The sequence below is a fragment of the Saccostrea cucullata genome, unplaced genomic scaffold (assembly GCF_032062105.1).
Source record: "Saccostrea cucullata isolate Sc308-1 unplaced genomic scaffold, CSIRO_AGI_Scuc_v1 ctg12293, whole genome shotgun sequence".
Lineage (NCBI taxonomy): Eukaryota > Metazoa > Mollusca > Bivalvia > Ostreida > Ostreidae > Saccostrea > Saccostrea cuccullata.
The window spans coordinates 1-19,631 of NW_026922221.1; the positions used below are offsets into that span (position 1 = coordinate 1).

Here is a 19,631-nt window from a genome sequence, read left to right on the forward strand (position 1 = left end):
CCCATGGAAATTATTTAAAACGCAAAGATAAAAAAAATGTTCTTAAAAAAGTTTTGGGGAAGTTGAACAGTATGTACATATGTAAATCCCTGTTTGCCCCGCTCCTTTTCTGTATGGACCTTTAAAATGAGATATGGTCTTTATTTTTGTATACCTTATACAATTGCTGTATGTTTTAATTGTTTGATACAAAAGCAGCATTGTACCTTTTGAATCAATATCAATTAACAAGGTAATTAATTAGTGAACATCATACTTTAATTTCTATTGAAGGATAAAGTATTAGTTATAAACATTTATTAGTAATTAATACTAATATTAAATAAGCATTAAAAATTCTAAAAGTGTATTAATTGTACGTTTAACAGATTAAAGAAATGAATATAGATATATATACAAAGTCATGTTAAGTATTGCATTTTTTCATATCTATCAATTAAAAATATCTTTTTTAAAAAAAAACATTTTTTTAGTTTTTAAACTGGTATATACAAACTAATGTTTTATAATGCTATTCACAAACAGCTTTCCCTTTAATTTGACCTATGACCTATGTATTCTGAATTTTGTATTATTTCTTGATTGTAGAATAAAATTCGCTGCTGAATATTTAAGTATTGCTAAGTGAAATTTCGGGATTTTTTTACTTCCCGCTGTAATGATATATAAACTACGGATTTTTTGGGAAGTTTTTTTCAGACAGCGTATAGAAAACCATGGTAGCAGTTTGGGCAATTTCTTTCGTTTTCGTCTTCTTCGTTTGTGTTGATAGCTTACAGCCAATTTATCTAATAAAAGAATGATTGCGTCTGTAATGATCAGACGATACAGACATTGAACAAAAAGATTGACTCCATAAGAAAGGAGAACGCGAACATATTGACTCCTTAAAACAAAAAAATTCTGGATTATTTTAGTCAAAAGAAAATTCAAGAGGAATTTGATGAGATTGTTAACATCCTAAAGAAAAATGAAACCAACACCCACGAAGATTTGAAAGCAACCGTAAAAAAGATGTACACGAGTGTAATGAACAATCCATGTGAGAACGGTGGTGTGTGTCAGAACAATGGGGGATTTTCATGTGTCAATGCACGGAGGGGTGGACGGGTCAGACCTGTGGAGAAGATGTTGACGAATGTATAGAGTTCCCGCAGCCATGGGGTTTGCTCAATAGCCGGGATCTTACGTGTGTAATTGTAAACCAGGATGGACCGACAAACATTGCAAGACAGGTCAATGAGTGTCTGACTAAACCATGTCAAAATGGTGGGTCATGCCAAATATCATTGGTTTTAAAATTACATGTAAAGATCCCATTTTGGACGTAACTGTGAAAGCGCCATGTTTGCAACATCTACTCGTAAAGAAATTGGAACCAAGAATGTGGAAATTATGTGTGATCTCAGAAATGTTGAAGAATGGGGGAATTTTTTATGTTGTTCGAAACAACGTGCCTGTTATTCGTGTCAATCCCAATGGCAGGGTTCGTCAGATTTAATGGAGAAAGGTGAGGGCCAAACCCAACATCGGTGGGGTGGGAGATCAACGTGAGGTTCACCACCTTCCAGTGCCAGGACGAGGGACACTATACCTGTAGATAGACAACACACAACCCCCGGGGTATGGAAACCATAGTTACACTTGCACCTCAAGGTAAACCCATCTTGCAAAAATTGAGGAACTTTTCGGAGAAAAAAATATTATTTTAACTGTACTGGTAGACCTGGTTATCCAGACGGAAACTTAGAGTTTGAAATTAAATTGTCAAATGAAACGGAATTCCGACCATACCATTTTATGTGCCAAAATTACAAATGAAGACAAAAACTGTTATCGAACTCAAACGATTAATGCCACATATCTATTTACAATGGAGTGGAACCAGGCCAAAATTATTGTTTAAGTGGAGATAAATATGACGAAACTAATGTTTACCTCATACCACCCACGATATGTGAAAAGTACCCGTTAACAGGAGTGTTCACATCCTTACGATAAACATAAATACATCACGTGCAAAAGTGAGGCCCCACAAGCTCGTTTCTGTCCCGGAGGCACGTGCTTTAAGAACGTTCACAACAATTTACATTCACATTTAATGGATAATCACTTTTAGAATTTAACTATTCAATGTAACTTATTTTGTTTTTATGAGGGCAAGCCCTCTCCTGCCCCGGGGTCGGAGGCGAAGCTCCCCTTATAGGTAACACGTATGTATATGAAAAATAAAAGAAATCTATTGAAAAAATTTGTCATTTTCATTACCTATGGAACTGAGATTCTTGTCGCCAATATGGCGTCCTGTAAAATGGCGTCGTGTTGTTTAAAGCGCAAAATCTCGTTGTTGATTATACTTTAATCAAAATGAAAAAAAATTTCCAAGGATAATGTGTAGTAATTGTTTTTTACTAAAAATCAGATCCATTAGTAATCAGGCCCTTCCAACTTTCGTTTTAGACGTTTAGATTTATTTATAGTTCGCGCTAACAAGTAAAACGGCATTTGATTGGTCAGAATTTCCCAATAGGCGGTGCTGTCGTCTGCACTATTGAGGAACGAATGTATCTGTGGCCCCTTTTACCAGAAATCCGTATTTATGTTTTAAATAAAATTTATAAAAAACGAATGTCTTCAGGATTATAATTGTCAATGCATACCAAGCTAGAAATAAAGTGTTTTTTAGACATAGTATATTTTTGAACAGTTAAAATGTTTTAAAAGTGATGATAAAATTAGGAATTCACAACTTCCGGTCAGAGGAGTCCAAATATATTAACAGAGTTATCCCGCTTTCTCCAAAAATTAAAATCCATCCCCTACTAATTCGTACATACACTGCACTTCGCCTGTTATGCAAATTATCCCATCTTTCCCACTATTGTTGATTCCCTGGCATAGCCTCCTACCCAGGCAGTGATTCCTTAATAAACAAAGGAATATACAGGAAGTAGAAAACCGAAACTTTCCTATCTAATAAATTAATGTTTTCACAATGATTTTAGAACAGATGAAGACCAAAAATAGCACATTTATATATTTTATTTATTTTCCGTGTAAAAATTGTTGGAGAATGATATTTTTTTGTTTTGTTTCCTATCATATCAAGAGTAGGAAGTTTTCAAGGTACGCTTTTCGTTTTGCTACTTGTGTATCACGATTTGTAATATACAGATTATATGATGCTATTGTGTGGTCTCTTGATACGTTGGTATAAAATATTAATTTACTCTATGTAATTAAATATTTATACAATTCGTAAGAAACAATGAGAAGTATATATGTATATTTTTCCTTGAATCGTTTTTTGTTTTATATCAATGATTTAAAAAGAAAGTTTGTAATTTTTGCAGACGATTTCATTTATCTTTTCTCTGTACATCATATTTGTTTACCATAGTAAGTATGCAACACATTTACTTCAGTACTTGTACTTTAAAATAGAACATCCTTGAGAATGTCTAAATAAAGATTTAATCCCATGAATAAATCATGCATCGTAAGATTGCGATACATGTTCCAGTATAATTTATGATACAGTGTTAGAGCTCAAAAGTGAATTTAACAATACAAGATGGGAGCTCAGCAAATACTGACCTCTTAAACATGGAGATGGGATCTGATGTCATGGAGGAGTAAGCATCGCCTCCATACCACTCTCATTATCACTGCTCCTTGTCATGTTCGGGAAAATCACCAGAAATTTCGTGAACAACTCAGTGCGTAAATGATGACATCCCTATTTTCGGACATTGTGTGATTTATTTCTGTTTTTATGTGGAAATGAAATGTATGTTGTTGATATTCCATAACTTTTCCATAACAAAAACATATTTATGTATACCGAAACAGAGTTAATAGGGAGAGTCAGTTTTAGTTCACAACATGTCCTATACCAAAAAAAACACTATTAAAATTCAATCGAAGTATTAACTGACCCTCAATTTCAATTAACCACTAGTTGAATTTTTGCCATGCAAATGAGGGAGAATTCAACTCATTTGCATACAGTGGAGCACTGCTCAATGCTCCTATATATTTTTTGCAGTTGACCGCTAGTTGAATACTCCTCTATTTTCTTTGCAGTCGACCAATAGTTGAAATCTCAATTAGTCAGTACGTAGAATGCATTATTTATAAAATGAAGGTAGATTTGAAATTCATTTCTGCATGGGTTCTTTTTACAAGATTTTTTTGCTTTAAGATATTAAAACGAATATTCGCAGAGAAGTCACACTTTAAATAACCTTCTTGATATAATTGACATGATCTGATTTAGCGCCCATATCTGTTACAAAGTAACTTATGACTTTTTATTACTTTTCTAGCTGCAGATCTGTAGGTCTTCGATAAAAAATATTTTCACAGACGGCACAGCTACAGTATCAAGATCTGATATTTTAATTTTGTTTGTATAGTTAATAATCATAATTGTATTATGCAAACATGACATCTTTGAAGATTTTTAAGTTATGTTTGTTCAAATCATGTTCACCAGAGCAAGAAAAAGGGTCATTAGGTATCCGACCTAAGTAGGAAGTAGGAAGGATTTGGAGATAACGAACAGTATTCAATATCAAAGTCCACAAAACAATACAAAATAGGAGCAGATCTAACACAGACCCCCGAACATCAGAGGTGGGATCAGGTGACTTCACGTATAGCTATATGTTATACGGAAAATAGATGTTTTTCTCATACCAAGATGCCAGCAAAAAGTTAAAAAAGAAAAAAAAACATTCATGTCGTGGAAATTTTAATTTGTTCCTCTCCTATTTGTATTTTATATGGCCTTTTGATCTTGAAAAACGTTTTTTATTTTCATGTTTCATTATTCAAACGAGGCAATCTATTGAAAGACAGGTTGATGTAAGAAGATATATAAAGAGAAGTTAATTGATGTAACAAAACACGAATATCAAAATTTTCGCTAAAATTCATCTTCACGAAAGTTCTTAATTTATTATCATTGTCAATTCAATGGACTTGTCAGCAAATACAATCCGTCATTGACTCGAATGCTGGTTGGCGTTTTTCATACTCATTTTTGGCTTATTATTTACACACTGAATAATGCATACCGCATCTTCTTAACTTGATTTTATATATGAACCATGAGTATGAAAATATTTCATCAAATTTATTTTCATGTCGACTCTAAAAGCCATTCATTACTGAAGACTCTTTATAGTGAAAAGTACACGATTAGAGATGATGCATATCAAATTTAAAAAGAAACACCATGTTGAAAGATAAACAATTTTATTGCTGATTTGCACGTTATAGTAAACACGTGTGCAGAGTTACATTATTAAGGAGGAGAGGGATGACTCGTACAATTTTTTTTCTTCCATTTTTCAACGGAAATTATTGCGTGTTTTATCAATGGTAGATCTTTGGATGTTTATTTCATGCAGAAATAAGTTTTGTAGCATGGAATAAGTTTAAGACAAAATTAATTTTAATTAATTTAAATCTTTTTAATTGCCAATCAGGTCCTTATCTGTTTGTACAGTTGCCGCATAGTAAGCATTCAAGATGGAAAAGTGGAAAATGGTACGATTATGTAACAAACTTTTCAGTGTAATAAATATCAAAGTATTCCAAATTACGTCCACTGGAGCAAGTGAGAGAGGCTTATTAGGTAACGAACTTGGCAGTATTATTAGTCCCCTGCTGGTGAAGCTGGAGGGGACTATAGGTTTCCTCTGTGTCTCTCCGTACGTCTGTCCATCTGTCTGTGTGTCTCCGTCTGTCTGTCAGTCTGTTCTACTTGGTTTTCTGCACTTTTTCTCCAAACGCTTGCAGAGTTTACCGTAACCCTAACCCTATTGAGCTAAATTTTGATATGTCAGTGTATCTTGGTTAGTTACAGATCAAGTTTGAATTTTGTTTTGCTTCATTGATTTTAGACAGATTTATGGCATTTTGATTTTTTTATCATTGTTTAATAACATCGCATTCATTCTGCGCTAAATGGAAAATATTAAGCGAGAAAAAAAAATGTTGAATAAGTTGAATTTCCTCTTAATGTGGATTATCTTATTAGGTTAAAAACATTCCCAACCTCAGAATCAAGCAGTTTTACCTTGGACATAACTTTTGCATATTATTAAACGACTTCATTGATTTTGGACTGATTTATGGCATTTTGATTTTTTTTATCATTGTTTAATAACATCGCATTCGTTCTGCGCTAAATGGAAAATACTAAGCGAGAAAAAAGATCTTGAATAAGTTGAATTTCCGTCTTTATGTGGATTATCTTATTAGGTTAAAAACATTCCCAACCTCAGAATCAAGCAGTTTTACCTTGGACATATCTTTTGCATATTATTAAACGACTTCCTGAAAATAAAAGGTGAACCCGGTAGGGGACAGGTATTGTTTATCCAATACTCTCAGAATGCCTGTTTCATCAGTATTATATTCATTCAAAAATTTCAGCAAAAAAAGAAAAATAAACAAACCGTTGTCGTAGATATTAGATGAATTTAATATAAATACATTGAGATATATTTAATCGCCATCCTTACCGCCGTTCTTTTCTGTTTGTATGATAGTAAACATGTCTAACAAGAGACAATAAATAAGGTGGTTTTAAATGGGAACAGGAATGGTTCTTATTTTGTTCATCCAAATAAAAAAGGCGGAATGTAGTGAGATGGAATATGTAACAAACTCATTAATGTAAGATTCAATGGCAATATTTCATTGAACTCAGAGTTATAAACTATGGCAATGGGTTGTTTCTGATGATTTCCACAGATGTATGATATCTCAAAGTTTGATTTCTGATTCCTTGATTTATGATAGAGTTAAAAAAAATGTAAATGATAATGTGGAATTTCAGGTTTTAAATAAAAAACTAAAATCATCCAAAACTTACGACAGTAAAACTGAATAAAATGTTCAATTAAAGAGATAATATTTGTTATCTGTTAAAAAGATTTCATTTCCATTTGAGAGTGGAAATAGAAAATTTTATTTTCATATACTTGTGATCAGAATTAAAGTTGCAAATTTTAAGTAAAATTGATTCATGAATTACAATTTCTTAAAATCCATCTTTCAATTCACAGAAAACTTGGGATGTTTGGGTAATAAACTTTAATAGACAATCTAATTAGATGCATTTATAATAATTGTATCTCACTACGTATTTTATATAAATGATAATGTTTTGTCCTTGATATTCCATGGTTTTACCATATAGTAGACTCTCATTATGACAGAGCTTTACTCCTAATGATGGAAGATGTTTTGAAGTGTTTCATTTTTTCTTTATCATTAGTAAGGGGAGAAAAAAAAAACACTTGTAATAATAAAGTGTGTTAAGGAAAGGATTGCACGGGTCCGTGAAAAAATTCTGCCCAATGAATTTTTCTCATTTTTACATATAACGTTCCTAATGTCAATGATACCATTATATCAAAGTATCAAGCATGGTCATCAGGCTTCTAAGGAAGTTATAATTGCCATGGTAACCAACACTTTTTTAATCTTTTGATATTTATGAGGTGAATGTTTTATAATGCCATACACGCATCAAAATTGAAGTAAATTAAATATTTTCCTGCAGATATTTAATAATATGCTTTATATTTATTGAAAATAAAAATTGTTTCGGAAACTATTGATAAATGTAATAATGCCATTGTTTTTTTGGGAAGAATTAATTGTAAATTTGCAGTAATATTTTTTTCCTCAATAGCAGTTTTTAACATGTAGACAAAAAATTACCCAATGAATTTTCCCAAAACTAATCTATGCTGTACTAGTCATTATAAGCGACTTATGGTAAAATATAAACTAAGGTAATCAGATTAATTTTGAAGCTACACGCATTTCAGTACCCCCCCCCCCTTTCCTAGAATATTAAAAGATTACACAGATTTTCATACATGTACATGTATGATGGTTGTTGGACCTTAAATATGCATAATCTGTTTAAAGACAATAAAAGGCCATATGTATAGATAAATAAATACTTTTTCTCTGAAAATTTGGCAGCTGATGTTCATTTTATGCACAATGATTTACTTATCACCAACAGTGGTGTCGAAAATAACTTCTTTTTTCAAACTCAGTTTTTCATCTCCAAAACATTCATTTTGTTACTATATCAGTATCAATAAATAATATATTATAAACCAGTGCACAGTCCTCAAAGGCCTTATTATTCATGCTTCGAAAACTCAGTGATGTTTCTTCTTAGTGACCTGGAATTGGGGGGGGGTCAGACATTTGAACACAGTGAATGAAAAGAGGTAATTCTACATTGTACTTGTAACTGCATTATATATTTTTTATGAATTAAATGTATTCATCAATAAATTAACTTATTGGCCAGATTATAGTAATTCTAAATATTCACATTTACAAATAGTTTTCCTTCGATTCTTTTCAAGAAATTACACTTCATTTTCTCCTGTACATGGATGATCGCTATCTCCATTGTGACGTCATAATGACACAATTGACGTCAAAACTATAGATCTACTGTATTGATTCAAAAATAATCATTGATTGAAATAACTTTCCGTCGCTTTATGATATATGCTGGAGTGAAACATCTATTTTCATGTCCATGTGATTAAAAAAAAACATTTTTCAAATGTATTCCCATAAGCATGATGAGTTCACATGTTTCTTTTATTTATTTATGTACATATCTTCCCTGGTATTCTTTCAGAAGAAGTGTGTTGTGTTTCAATACGACGCATAAAACATTTAACAACAATCGTTTACAATATATGTGCGACGATGATTGAATGTTTACACAGTCGACGTCACTGCTGAAAATGCTAAAGATCTTATGGGAGAAAAGAAAATTCTCTGCGATATTTTTTTAAAGATGTGTCTTCTAGGCATAAGTGGTATTCGCCTTAACACGTTTATCAAAATCGCCTTCGTACATCAATATTTATACATGTATCCAGTAAATCACGCCTTCTGAATCTCTTATTGGAAATCATCTATATATAGATGTAGATCCTATGATAAACAACAATCTTAAATAAAATTCTAATTTTTAAATGAAGATATAAACCTCAAGATATAAATAAAATTCATTTTTATTGAAATAGATTTCAATGTTCAGAGATATACAATAGACAGACGTGTCAAATCGTAAAATATGCACGTAGATAAAAAAAAAATATGATCAACGCTTACCAACACTTTCAGTGCATCGTAACAATCTTTAATATCTTATACTTTCTCTACTTTAAAAAAAAATAAACCCCTTTTGTCATGAGCGCAAACATTTGGCGTTCCTTATTCCGGAAATAGTAACAGCAAACACTCGTTTTTTATTCACCAAATGACGTAATCACGTGACGCCGTGCAATCGGGTCCTTAAAATATTAGGTTCAAACGAATATCTTTTTTTTGTGTTAAATTATAAGTATCAAACCGTCTTGGGTGTTTTAAGTCATCTACTTAATGAATGACTACTTTTATCGAGAAAAGTAGAGTCTCATGATGGTATATATTTTATGATTGTCCTTTTTTTATTTTATGTTTTATTTTCAAAAACTGATGCTTTAATTACAAAATATACTGAAAGGAAAAAGAAACGCATAATAGCATAATAGCGAAATATATTTGACTATAAGGCCAAAAATTATGAAATTGGTCAAATGTGTATTTTGATTATTGTGCACTAAAATTGCTGCTCAAAATTACTCAACCATGAAATGTATGGCGTCACGTAGGGGAAATGATAAAAAGCCAAAAACACGTGCATGTTGATGATGACAATTTTATGATCACATTTTGTGGTGCTAATTGATGCATTGGAGTGATAGACATCGTTTTCCGCATTTGAAATCAGTATAAATTTCGTACAATTATGGTATGGCTGACGGAAGTTACAATGGTTCCAGTAATTGAATTGCGTAAGTGAATGAAAAGGCAACAAGATGTTGCTGTGCAGTTTGTTTTAAACTTTTCAACAAGAAAGGGTTTTTCAGTTGTCAGAGAGTAAATTAAAAGGTTTCCAACCAACCATGGCGGTGACGTTGACGCGTAACAACGTCACATCAAGACAGGGCTTTTCATCATGTCACCTCGGTTGTTGTCAAGGTATTATCACTGAAACTGATATTTATACAGCAAACTATCATACCAATATTTTCACCCTAAAATTGACAGAAATTCTCTGCTCTAATTTGGTCTGCGAGCTTGGCAACTTTTACGTCAATTTTACTCTCACGCGAGCACGTACACGTCGTGTGCGTAATGTTTTTAGCATGTTCACACTGGGAAAATGTAGCCAGTGCATGTCGAGACTTTCTCACAAACATTCACGTGTACCAAACCAGCTGGATTCTGTAAATTCTATCCTAAAATGAAAATTCGTGGCACTCATTTGGCGGGGGGATTTGTTGGCTTTGGAATAATACAGCTTCTATCAACCATTAAGACTATTGTCGGAAGATTTGAATAATAATCAAATGAGAAAGATAAATGCTCTGGTGAACTCAATGCACAGGAAAATCAAGGCTGTTACCAATGTGCAAGGGAGATGATGAGAATTTTTATTTTAATTTTGGGGGTATCGACATATCAATTTCAATAACTCAGGAATTATCAGTCAAAGTCACACAATATTTTGGTAACTTGTAGATTAAAGATGAATTAAAATGTTTGATAACAATACTGGAAAACATTTTCGAAATAATAGTTTCAATTTAATTTAAAAGTAAAATATGCGTTTCTTTTTCCTTTCAGTATAATATGTTTGTTAAAAACTACTGGTTATAAGGGATAAAATCATAAAAAAGGCATATGACAATATCCCATTTTTAGGCATTTTATCTCAGGATTATGCAGAAAATTTACATTCATGAATCACTGTTTAGGGTTCTTATACAAAATGTTCCTGAACGCTTTACCAGGCCTCATTTCCCCTCAAATTATAACACATGGAAGTAGTGGATTATGAATTTGGTGTCTTTTTCTCATCAGTTTCGCAATTTCTTAATTTTTCATCAAGTGAGCTCAGTGCTCACAGTAGGTCTTGTTTATAATTTCAAATATAATATATATAAATATCAAATATTTTCAAAAGTTCCTTATGTTAGTCCATAAGGGAGGGTGTGCGTGTGAGTGTATTTTCTTATGAGGCTTCGCCTCTGTCAATGTGAATATTTTTCTGGTGAATAACAAACCATATTTAGCACCAAAAGAGTCCATAATTGTGTAATCTTTGATAAACGCCCGTCTGCAATATCTGCGGGGGAATATTTCAAATGTTGTTTCAGAAAAAGACATTTCAAACGACAAAATGAAATATGGTTTTACAGGTTTATAGAAGAATGCTCTTTTCAGAAAAATAACAAATAAAATTTTCTACAAAAGGGATAATAAAAATAAAATTAATACCTATACAATAACATAGGCCATACAAGTCTTTCTTTCATATAAAAATCACACAACCAGATAAACAATAGATAACATTCACTTTACATTTTAAGTGTCATTTCAAATACGCATGGAAAAAATCAAATTAGTTTCAATCACTTTTGACCCGGTCTGTTAAGTAATATCTCCGATGTAAGAAGAAAACATCAAAAACGACTTCATATATGCGTCATTACTTGTAGGTTAGTAATATCTACTTTAAAATTGATTGTGATGTCTCGTGGTTAGTTTAGGGAAATCCCCAACCGTTCTTATATATACCGCCGTGTGTTGTCTTCTAGTGACAAAGGGATACCTTACGTTAGCACTAGCATTTAATCTGTACGTCAAAACCATGAAGTTTGCCATTCTATGAACGATTCTGATAACAATTTCCGAAGCCATGTCAGATTCCTTGTTAAGTGGTACTTATGATCGACTCTACGTGATGTAAAGGAAATCGACGTCGTCCGTCAGCTCGTCAACCAGGAGACCCTCATCCGGGTATCCATGGTCAATGACGTCAGGGCAGCAGTGAATGACGTCAGCTCTTTTTAGAGAAACTTGGAAGTCACTGAAACAACGGTCACCACTATGCTGCAAACGATAGCAACGTTAAAAAGAGAGGTTGCAACCCTTAGGCAAGACAACTCTTTATCGCAGAAGATCGAAAGACTCTTTACAGCAGACCTTGGAATCTCTAAAAAGGGAGATCAATACTATAAAGCAAAACAACACTTTACAGCAGACCGTGGAAGCTCCTAAAAGGGAGATCGATACCTTAAAGCAAAACAACTCTTTACAGCAGACCGTGGAAGCTATTAAAAGGGAGATCGATACCTTAAAGCAGAACAACACTTTACAGCGGACGCATATCCAACAGTCTCTTACAAGGTCGGAGGGGAAAACCATGGAAACAGGTAATTGATCTTTTTCTCCTTCACTTTCTTTCATCCTTTCTCTCTCGCTCTGTATATAATAATGACTATCTGGATCTTAATATTTATACTCTCTTTCAGATTTAAAACTAACAAGGGATTGTAGAGTTCACTATCTACTTGGACACAGACAGTCTGGAGTATATAACATAAACCCTTTTGGTAACGAGACCAGAGCCCGCGTGTACTGTGACATGGAGACTGAAGGAGGAGGTTGGACAGTAAGATCTCTTTTTTCTATAATCTCTCTCTCTCTCTCACTCTCTCTCTCTCTCTCCCATCAATTTCAGGTACTATAATATATCTTTTAATATTTCCATTTCTAAATTTTTTCTCTATGATAACCCTTTGAAAGTAAGCGGAGTTGATTTCCTGATAATTCTGCTGGAATGTAAATTAGGCAGGTCGATAGGTCAGGAGCTATAGAGGCCTAGTATGCATGCAAATCTCGTGCACATCTGTCTCTGAGTCTGACGCTAATCTCGTGCGGCTGCCGTTGTGTACGGCGAGGCCTATTAAAACTGGGATGGGAATTCTCGTGTAATTGAAATCTATGTCTGCATTTTTAAAGTCTAAATCTACAATTTTATTTTACAATGAAATGGAAATATAAGGAATCACTGTCTAGTTAGTATAGTATGCCCGGGACATCAACAATAGTGGGAAATATGAGATAATTTATGCATAACGGGCTTCGCCCGTTATGCAAATTATCCTATGTCTCTCACTTTTGTTGATACCCTGGCATACTATACTAACTAGACAGTGATTCCTTAATAAATTATTTTTTAAAACTGATATTTAATATTCATACTCAAAACAAACTGACGAGAGTTTTTTTTTTATCCTAACTTACAAGAAGCTAATAACATTGTGACAGTAAATATTTTTTCATCACAAAGTAGAAAAACATGTGTACTATATCATGAATAAAGATGCAAAACTTAAATAATTGTTGAGATTCGAAAGATTTAAGTAGATTTTCATATGAAGAATAATTTATAAAACAAAATCATTGGATAATGTTTAAAGAATATTTTGGCTGTCTACTCCGGACGAACTAGCTATACCGGCCCTACTCAAAACTGTTATTTTGGCCCCAAATAAGCAATTATTTTCTACATGTACTATGGAAAATATCATTTTGAAAATAAACATTGAAATCGAATTTATTTTTTTTTAAATTCAGACCAAGTCGGGAGAGGGCAACCATTTTTTTTTAATTTTAGCTCAGTTTGAAATTTACTTGCAATTTAATTGAAAGAATAAGCTAAAATTGAAGGACTTTTTAATGAATAACGTATTTGAAACAATGTTCACAGTAAAATGTATATATAAAAAAAAAAAAAAAAACACTTCACTACTTTCTTTTATAAACCCGACATAATGCATAAATCATCAGTTCCGTGAGTTTCGACAGAATGTGGTCCGACTACAAGAATGGGTTTGGCAATCCGAATGGATCCTACTGGATAGGTAAATTATATCATTTATTGAAAGGCTACAGAGGACATTGCAAATTTACGGCTCCCCGATGGTTAGAGTTCCAGATGCAGAAATATTTCCCTCCCTCGGGGAACCATGAATTTGCTTTTTCCATTTTATTATACTTTCATGTTAAATACTAAAATTTGATTGATTTAGACGCAGTTAACAATCTGTTCTATTACCCTCGGCCTTAGCAACACACGTGACAACGGGTAACACAACGGTAAATCTACATGCTTGGAAATTGTGCGCGCATGGTTCACCGTAGAATTCTCAAAACGTCAGTTGCGCATTTGAAAGAACCGGAATAAAGTTGAAGTCAATAAAAGCTTGCTGCCGATGAAGCTTACTTGAAAACAACAAACTACAGACGAAACATGTTCTGCAAGTGCAGAAATAACGAAACTTTAGATGATTAAGGACTCGTAGACTAAAAGTATCAAATAAACGATAAAGAGGTCAGTAATTTTTTTTCGAAGTAGCGGGGAGTTTGAAAGCTTTCTAAACGTGAACGAAAAGGCGATCGACGATTTGTATTGCTGACATAGTAAATCAAGAAGACATTCAGTATAATAAAATAAATGATGCATGTTTTGAAGGGTAACAGTTGAAATTGACACCCCTCGGAAAACCATTGTCAACCGACGCGTCAATGGTTTTCCTTCGTGTGCCAATTTCAACTGTTACCCTCCAAAACAGGCACCATTTATATAGTACCCATTCCATAACTGTCTACATACCTTCACAATCGTATGTTGATTTCTATGACAACATAAAATTAATATGTTCTGCTTTATTAATTCTTTATATATTACACGACGATAAAATATTTAAGGAAATGACGTAATACATCAACTTACTAAAAGAAGGAACTCCCCCCTCTACGTCTCCATGACACTGACCAATGGGACAAAGCTCTATGAATTATACAATCAGTTCTCTGTTGGTGACGAAATCAACAAATACAGACTTTTTCTTGGAGGACCAGCTACCGGGGCACTGGTTAGGCTAAAAAAATGTGTGGCAATCGAAAAGAAGAAAGAGAGAGAGAGAGTTTTATTTCTTAACGTGACAGATAGACAAATCTTTCTCTGAGAATCAGTCCTATTGTTAGTTAATAATGGGGGGGGGGGAGTAATGTGTGAATATCGATGATTTGAAAGTGAATTTTTCCTTGTAATTTGAAAATCGAGAATCCATACTATATAAGCCAACAAGTATTAAATTGCTAAAAGTATTGAACAAAATCACAAGCAGACTGGTCTTTCGAATTAGATAGTATAAACGGAGGTCCTGTACGTGCTGGCACAAAAAAAATCATCATTATTTGACTGTGTATAACATGTATTATAGAACAAAATTTGTAGCTCTCAACCGAAAAGTCGTGGCGTCATCATATGCATGAACAATTTTCGGGAGGGACGCTAAACTACATACATACAATCAATCAATTTTTCATTTCTGTTGAGACTCATTAATATATTCTTATATAGTCAAAATAACAAATCATATGATTGCGTCCATGACAAAAGGGTCCTTATGGCATTTTTGCTAAAACAGAGAAGTGACGGTGAACTTTGACGCAGATTTTTTTTAACCACGCTTTTTGACGTTTGACGCATCATAACATGTTTCCAACATGTGGAATTTATTTTTAGTGTTAAATTAATTTAATCAATATCTGAATCTCCTAATCCACTGCTTTTAATAGATATAAATAAAAACATTAAGAACTGGTTATCTATTATACGTACGTCTCTAATACCAATAGTTTTCCTACATGCGTAAATTAATGTATAGACGCTGTAGACAAGGTGCATGTTTTTTTTTTTTTGGATAGCGAGAATAATGAACCTTTATAATAAACCTTTATAATCTAGATAAACTTTATTTACATATTTACATAATTTTTAGAATACATGTTAGATATGGTAAAAATATTCCAAAGAAAAATTGTCTTCCTTTTTTGAGATCCGCTCCACCACTCTCAATATACATCGCGTCGATCACATGTAAACATTGATTCCTCGGTTCATACTGCTTAAACTGTTGTTAAATTCTTTGTACAAATGTTGAAACTAAACATACATCTTCCACGTTTTTACAAATCTAGCAAAAATGTGTAAGAACGATAGTCAAGAATATTTGTATTTTCTATAAATAAAGATAATAGAGATATCTCTGATGTCAACAATTGATGTAACAGGGGTACCAGAGAGGGCCATTCATTTTACTTGTGTACTTTTTAACATTCAGCTGCATGTTCACATGAATTTGCTCCCGAATTATAAAAGAGATCTTTTATGACCAAATGAAAACAGTTTTAATCATCAGCATAATTATGAATTTTTGAATAAAAAAAATCTCGTGTACTTCGGGAACAAGGTCCTGTAAATTTAGAAAAGGAAAAAAAAAACAAAGAAAAAAAAAGGAAAATGCAAAATTGAACAGACTTAAAAATGATTTTTTTTTCAAATCTTTTATCTATACTTTTTTTGTACATGATATAATTTAACAACGAATGTCATTTTTTTTTAAATTATGTACATGTAAAGTGTCTTCCTTATAATCATGATTAAATAAGTTAATTAAACTTTTAAAATGTTCTTTGTCTTATTTTCTTGTTGCACAAAGACACTTCAATTTAGAGAAATTAAAACAAACAAAAACATCCAAATGAAAAAAAAATGTTTTAAATGTTCTAACTTAAATAGAGCTGGTCAAGTAAATCTGAGGAGAAAAAGAGAGAGGATGGAGGGTACATAGAAATATTTATATTGAATCTATTTATCTAATATTGAGAAATGTGAAACACTATTGAAAAAGTTGAGTTTTCAAAACAAATAAAATAATAAAATACTGTAAAATGAAAGAATTTTTTTTTGTTCGTTAAACTATATATGCATGGCTATTTATTTTCAAGATCTCCAAGTTTAATATACATGTAACTCTTTGGTACTTACGTGATGTTGTCGTTTTTTCATACGGAGTTCAAATGTTTTAAGCATTATCTGTAAATTAATTCTTAAAGCCATGAAGAATTTTGTCTTTCACAAAAGCTCAATCAGCATCGAATGTCTCTTAACAGATCAATTATCATGCTAAAAACTCAATAATCACTGAATTTATAATCTCATTGCAGTTATCAGTGTGGAATTATATACTGTTTAACCTGCCATCAAATTATGGATAATAATAATTATATATGCACAAATATATGATTTTATTTGTTTTGATTGATAATAAAAAAAATCCTTATAAGTTCGGGGTCGGGTTTTATATTTACATGTAAATGCTGACAGAAAATAAAATTCAATGCTGAAAATACATGACATAGAACCGCAACAATATGCTTGCATTATTTTTTTCATTTTGGCCGCAGTGCGGGGATGGGGGTGGGGGTGTCCTTTTGTATTTCCGTAACATGTAAGGCTTTACAAGGCTTAGTATATCCAAGCTTCTGGCACGGGACCAGATTGGAATTCATACTCTGTAAAACTCACTTCATAGAATGAAACTAGAAAACAAAATCATTAGAATGAAGGGGAATTTTTTAAATTAAGTCATAAAATAATATGATGAATTTTTTGCATCCCTAAAAAAATCGGACATTTCAATGCTCAGCCAGTTCACCGACAATTGTCATGAAATATATTATACTAAACAGTCATATTTAACTGACTGACTATATATTTAGGCATGAACAATTACATGTTTTTTTTTTAATCCACTCCTATCCCAACAAAATCTATACATTAAACTTCATGGTTCATAACAATTACATGATATAGTTATTATTGATTTGTCTACTGGAAATTCTTTTTAATTAATGAGAAAAAAATGACAAACCAATTTGTTTGAAACTCTTATTAGATTTATGCAAATGGCATCTTTAATTTAATACTATGGGTATGCTCCTAAAACCATCCATTTCATAAAATAAAACCAGATTTTGTTATTCTAGGGTATCATTATATACATGATTAACAAGACTGAATTCATAGCAATTCAGTTTCAGGCTCATAGTGCTTATGATCGCTATGCAATTTTGAAAATGGCAATGCTCAGATTTAAAGGTACAAATATAAAATGAAGAATAATATGCAGAATTATTTCAAACCTAAATAAAAAAGTGATTTACAAGTTGTAGGATTAATGGTACTGGGTGCACATAAAACTTTGGAAGCAAAAAAAAAATTATTTATTTAACTCGTATTCACAAGAATTGTAAGTTTCTGTCATTTAGATTTTACCCCGCCCCCCTAACCAACATACACATAATCCTACAATTGTTAATCCAGGGTCTATCTATTGTGTAAATGTTTGCGGATTATAACTCATTCATTTGTTTGTAAAATTTCCACCTTTTGATTGGTAAATAATAAAATATTTTTACTGCTAGACTGAAAAATATTTCGTGTATCCTTTATAATTTTCAAAAAGCAGTGTCATTATTGACCCCATCCAGACAGATTGTGTATCGTTATAACATGTTACCACACTTCACAATTTTTCTGTCTTTATATAAAATTTAGAAAAAAAAGAACGATCAAATAAATTTTTACTTCGCAATAGATAGTTAGGTAACGTATTGTTGTTCCAGATATAATTAAAAAATAATAATTTTCACATATATGGTACCAAAAGATATATCGTTTTATGCTGAATTCTTGACCTATCGAGAGCAATGTTTAAATTAACTCAATTTTTTAATGAATTCTACAGGCTTATCAAATGACTCTTGCATGGATTACTAGTAAATAGTTTGTTTGAGAAAATAATTGTTTAAAAAAAAAGAAGAATTCTGAATGGATTTCGCCCCCTGTTCAGGTCTCCCCATGGTGTCATAGAAAAATGAAATGTAAAATTAACATTCACTCATAATACTATACACCACTGATGAATTCATAATATATATAATTATTAAATAACTATTAATAATTAAAAGAGACAATGAGATAAAAATATTGTACCTGGGGAAATGCTTAATATCACACAACTATTAATTACCGTAGTAAAATTACAGAAGAAAATCATTTAAACGTTCACTCTAAAAACGTTTAACGTTGTTGAAGAACGACGTCATTATTAATCTGTTGAAGTATCTTTGATAAAAATGAAGAATAAACCTACTTAGAGTAGACGTAGGACCATAAAAATTCACATTTGACAACTTCTAGCCTTACTCTATCAAAATCCATGAAAAACTCAAAATGCATAAAAATTGCCATAAGGACCCTTTTGTCATGGGCGCAATCATATGCCAATCATCAGAAAAACAAAGAAAAATTTTAAATGTAAAATGTGTTGTTTAGTTTAATTGTAAGCAATGCAAATTAAGACAATTCAAAAAAGTTTTTTAATGCTGAATGATATAGATGTTTTCTTTTAGTTTTTAATTTTAAGCAAACAGTAATAATCTAATCTGAAAGATGTGTCTGTGTAATATTTTTATTTGTTAACTCTACAGGTGACGCTATGTTAGACACTGGTGATTTTGACTTCAATCTCTCTGGGATGTCCTTCGCCACCCCAGACAGAGATAACGACAGAGCTAGTATTAACTATGTTAGACACTGGGAAGTCTACTAGAGACCTGTCTGGGATGTCCATCTCCACCCCAGACAGAGATAACGACGGAGCTAGTATAGGTGACTGTGCTGCTTTCTATAACATTAGAGGCGGCTGGTGGTTTAACAGATGTCACTTTTCCTTCCTTAACGGACAATGGTCCCCTGGGTCCTGGGAGGATCCATGGTGGCCAAGGGTAAAGTGGGGGACGTCAGTGAAGGAGAC

General features: G+C 32.4%; 1 protein-coding gene across 1 annotated transcript; it reads left to right on the forward strand.

Annotated features, from left to right (window-relative positions):
* The first annotated feature begins 1,344 nt into the window (after nt 1-1,344).
* Nucleotides 1,345-14,837, forward strand: LOC134261410 (fibroleukin-like). The gene is made up of 4 exons (XM_062743855.1): nt 1,345-1,510; nt 12,051-12,329; nt 12,429-12,568; nt 14,671-14,837. The coding sequence occupies exons 1-4, from the start codon at nt 1,345-1,347 to the stop codon at nt 14,680-14,682; spliced, it is 597 nt and encodes a 198-aa protein (XP_062599839.1). The 3' UTR covers nt 14,683-14,837.
* The last annotated feature ends 4,794 nt before the right edge of the window (nt 14,838-19,631 follow it).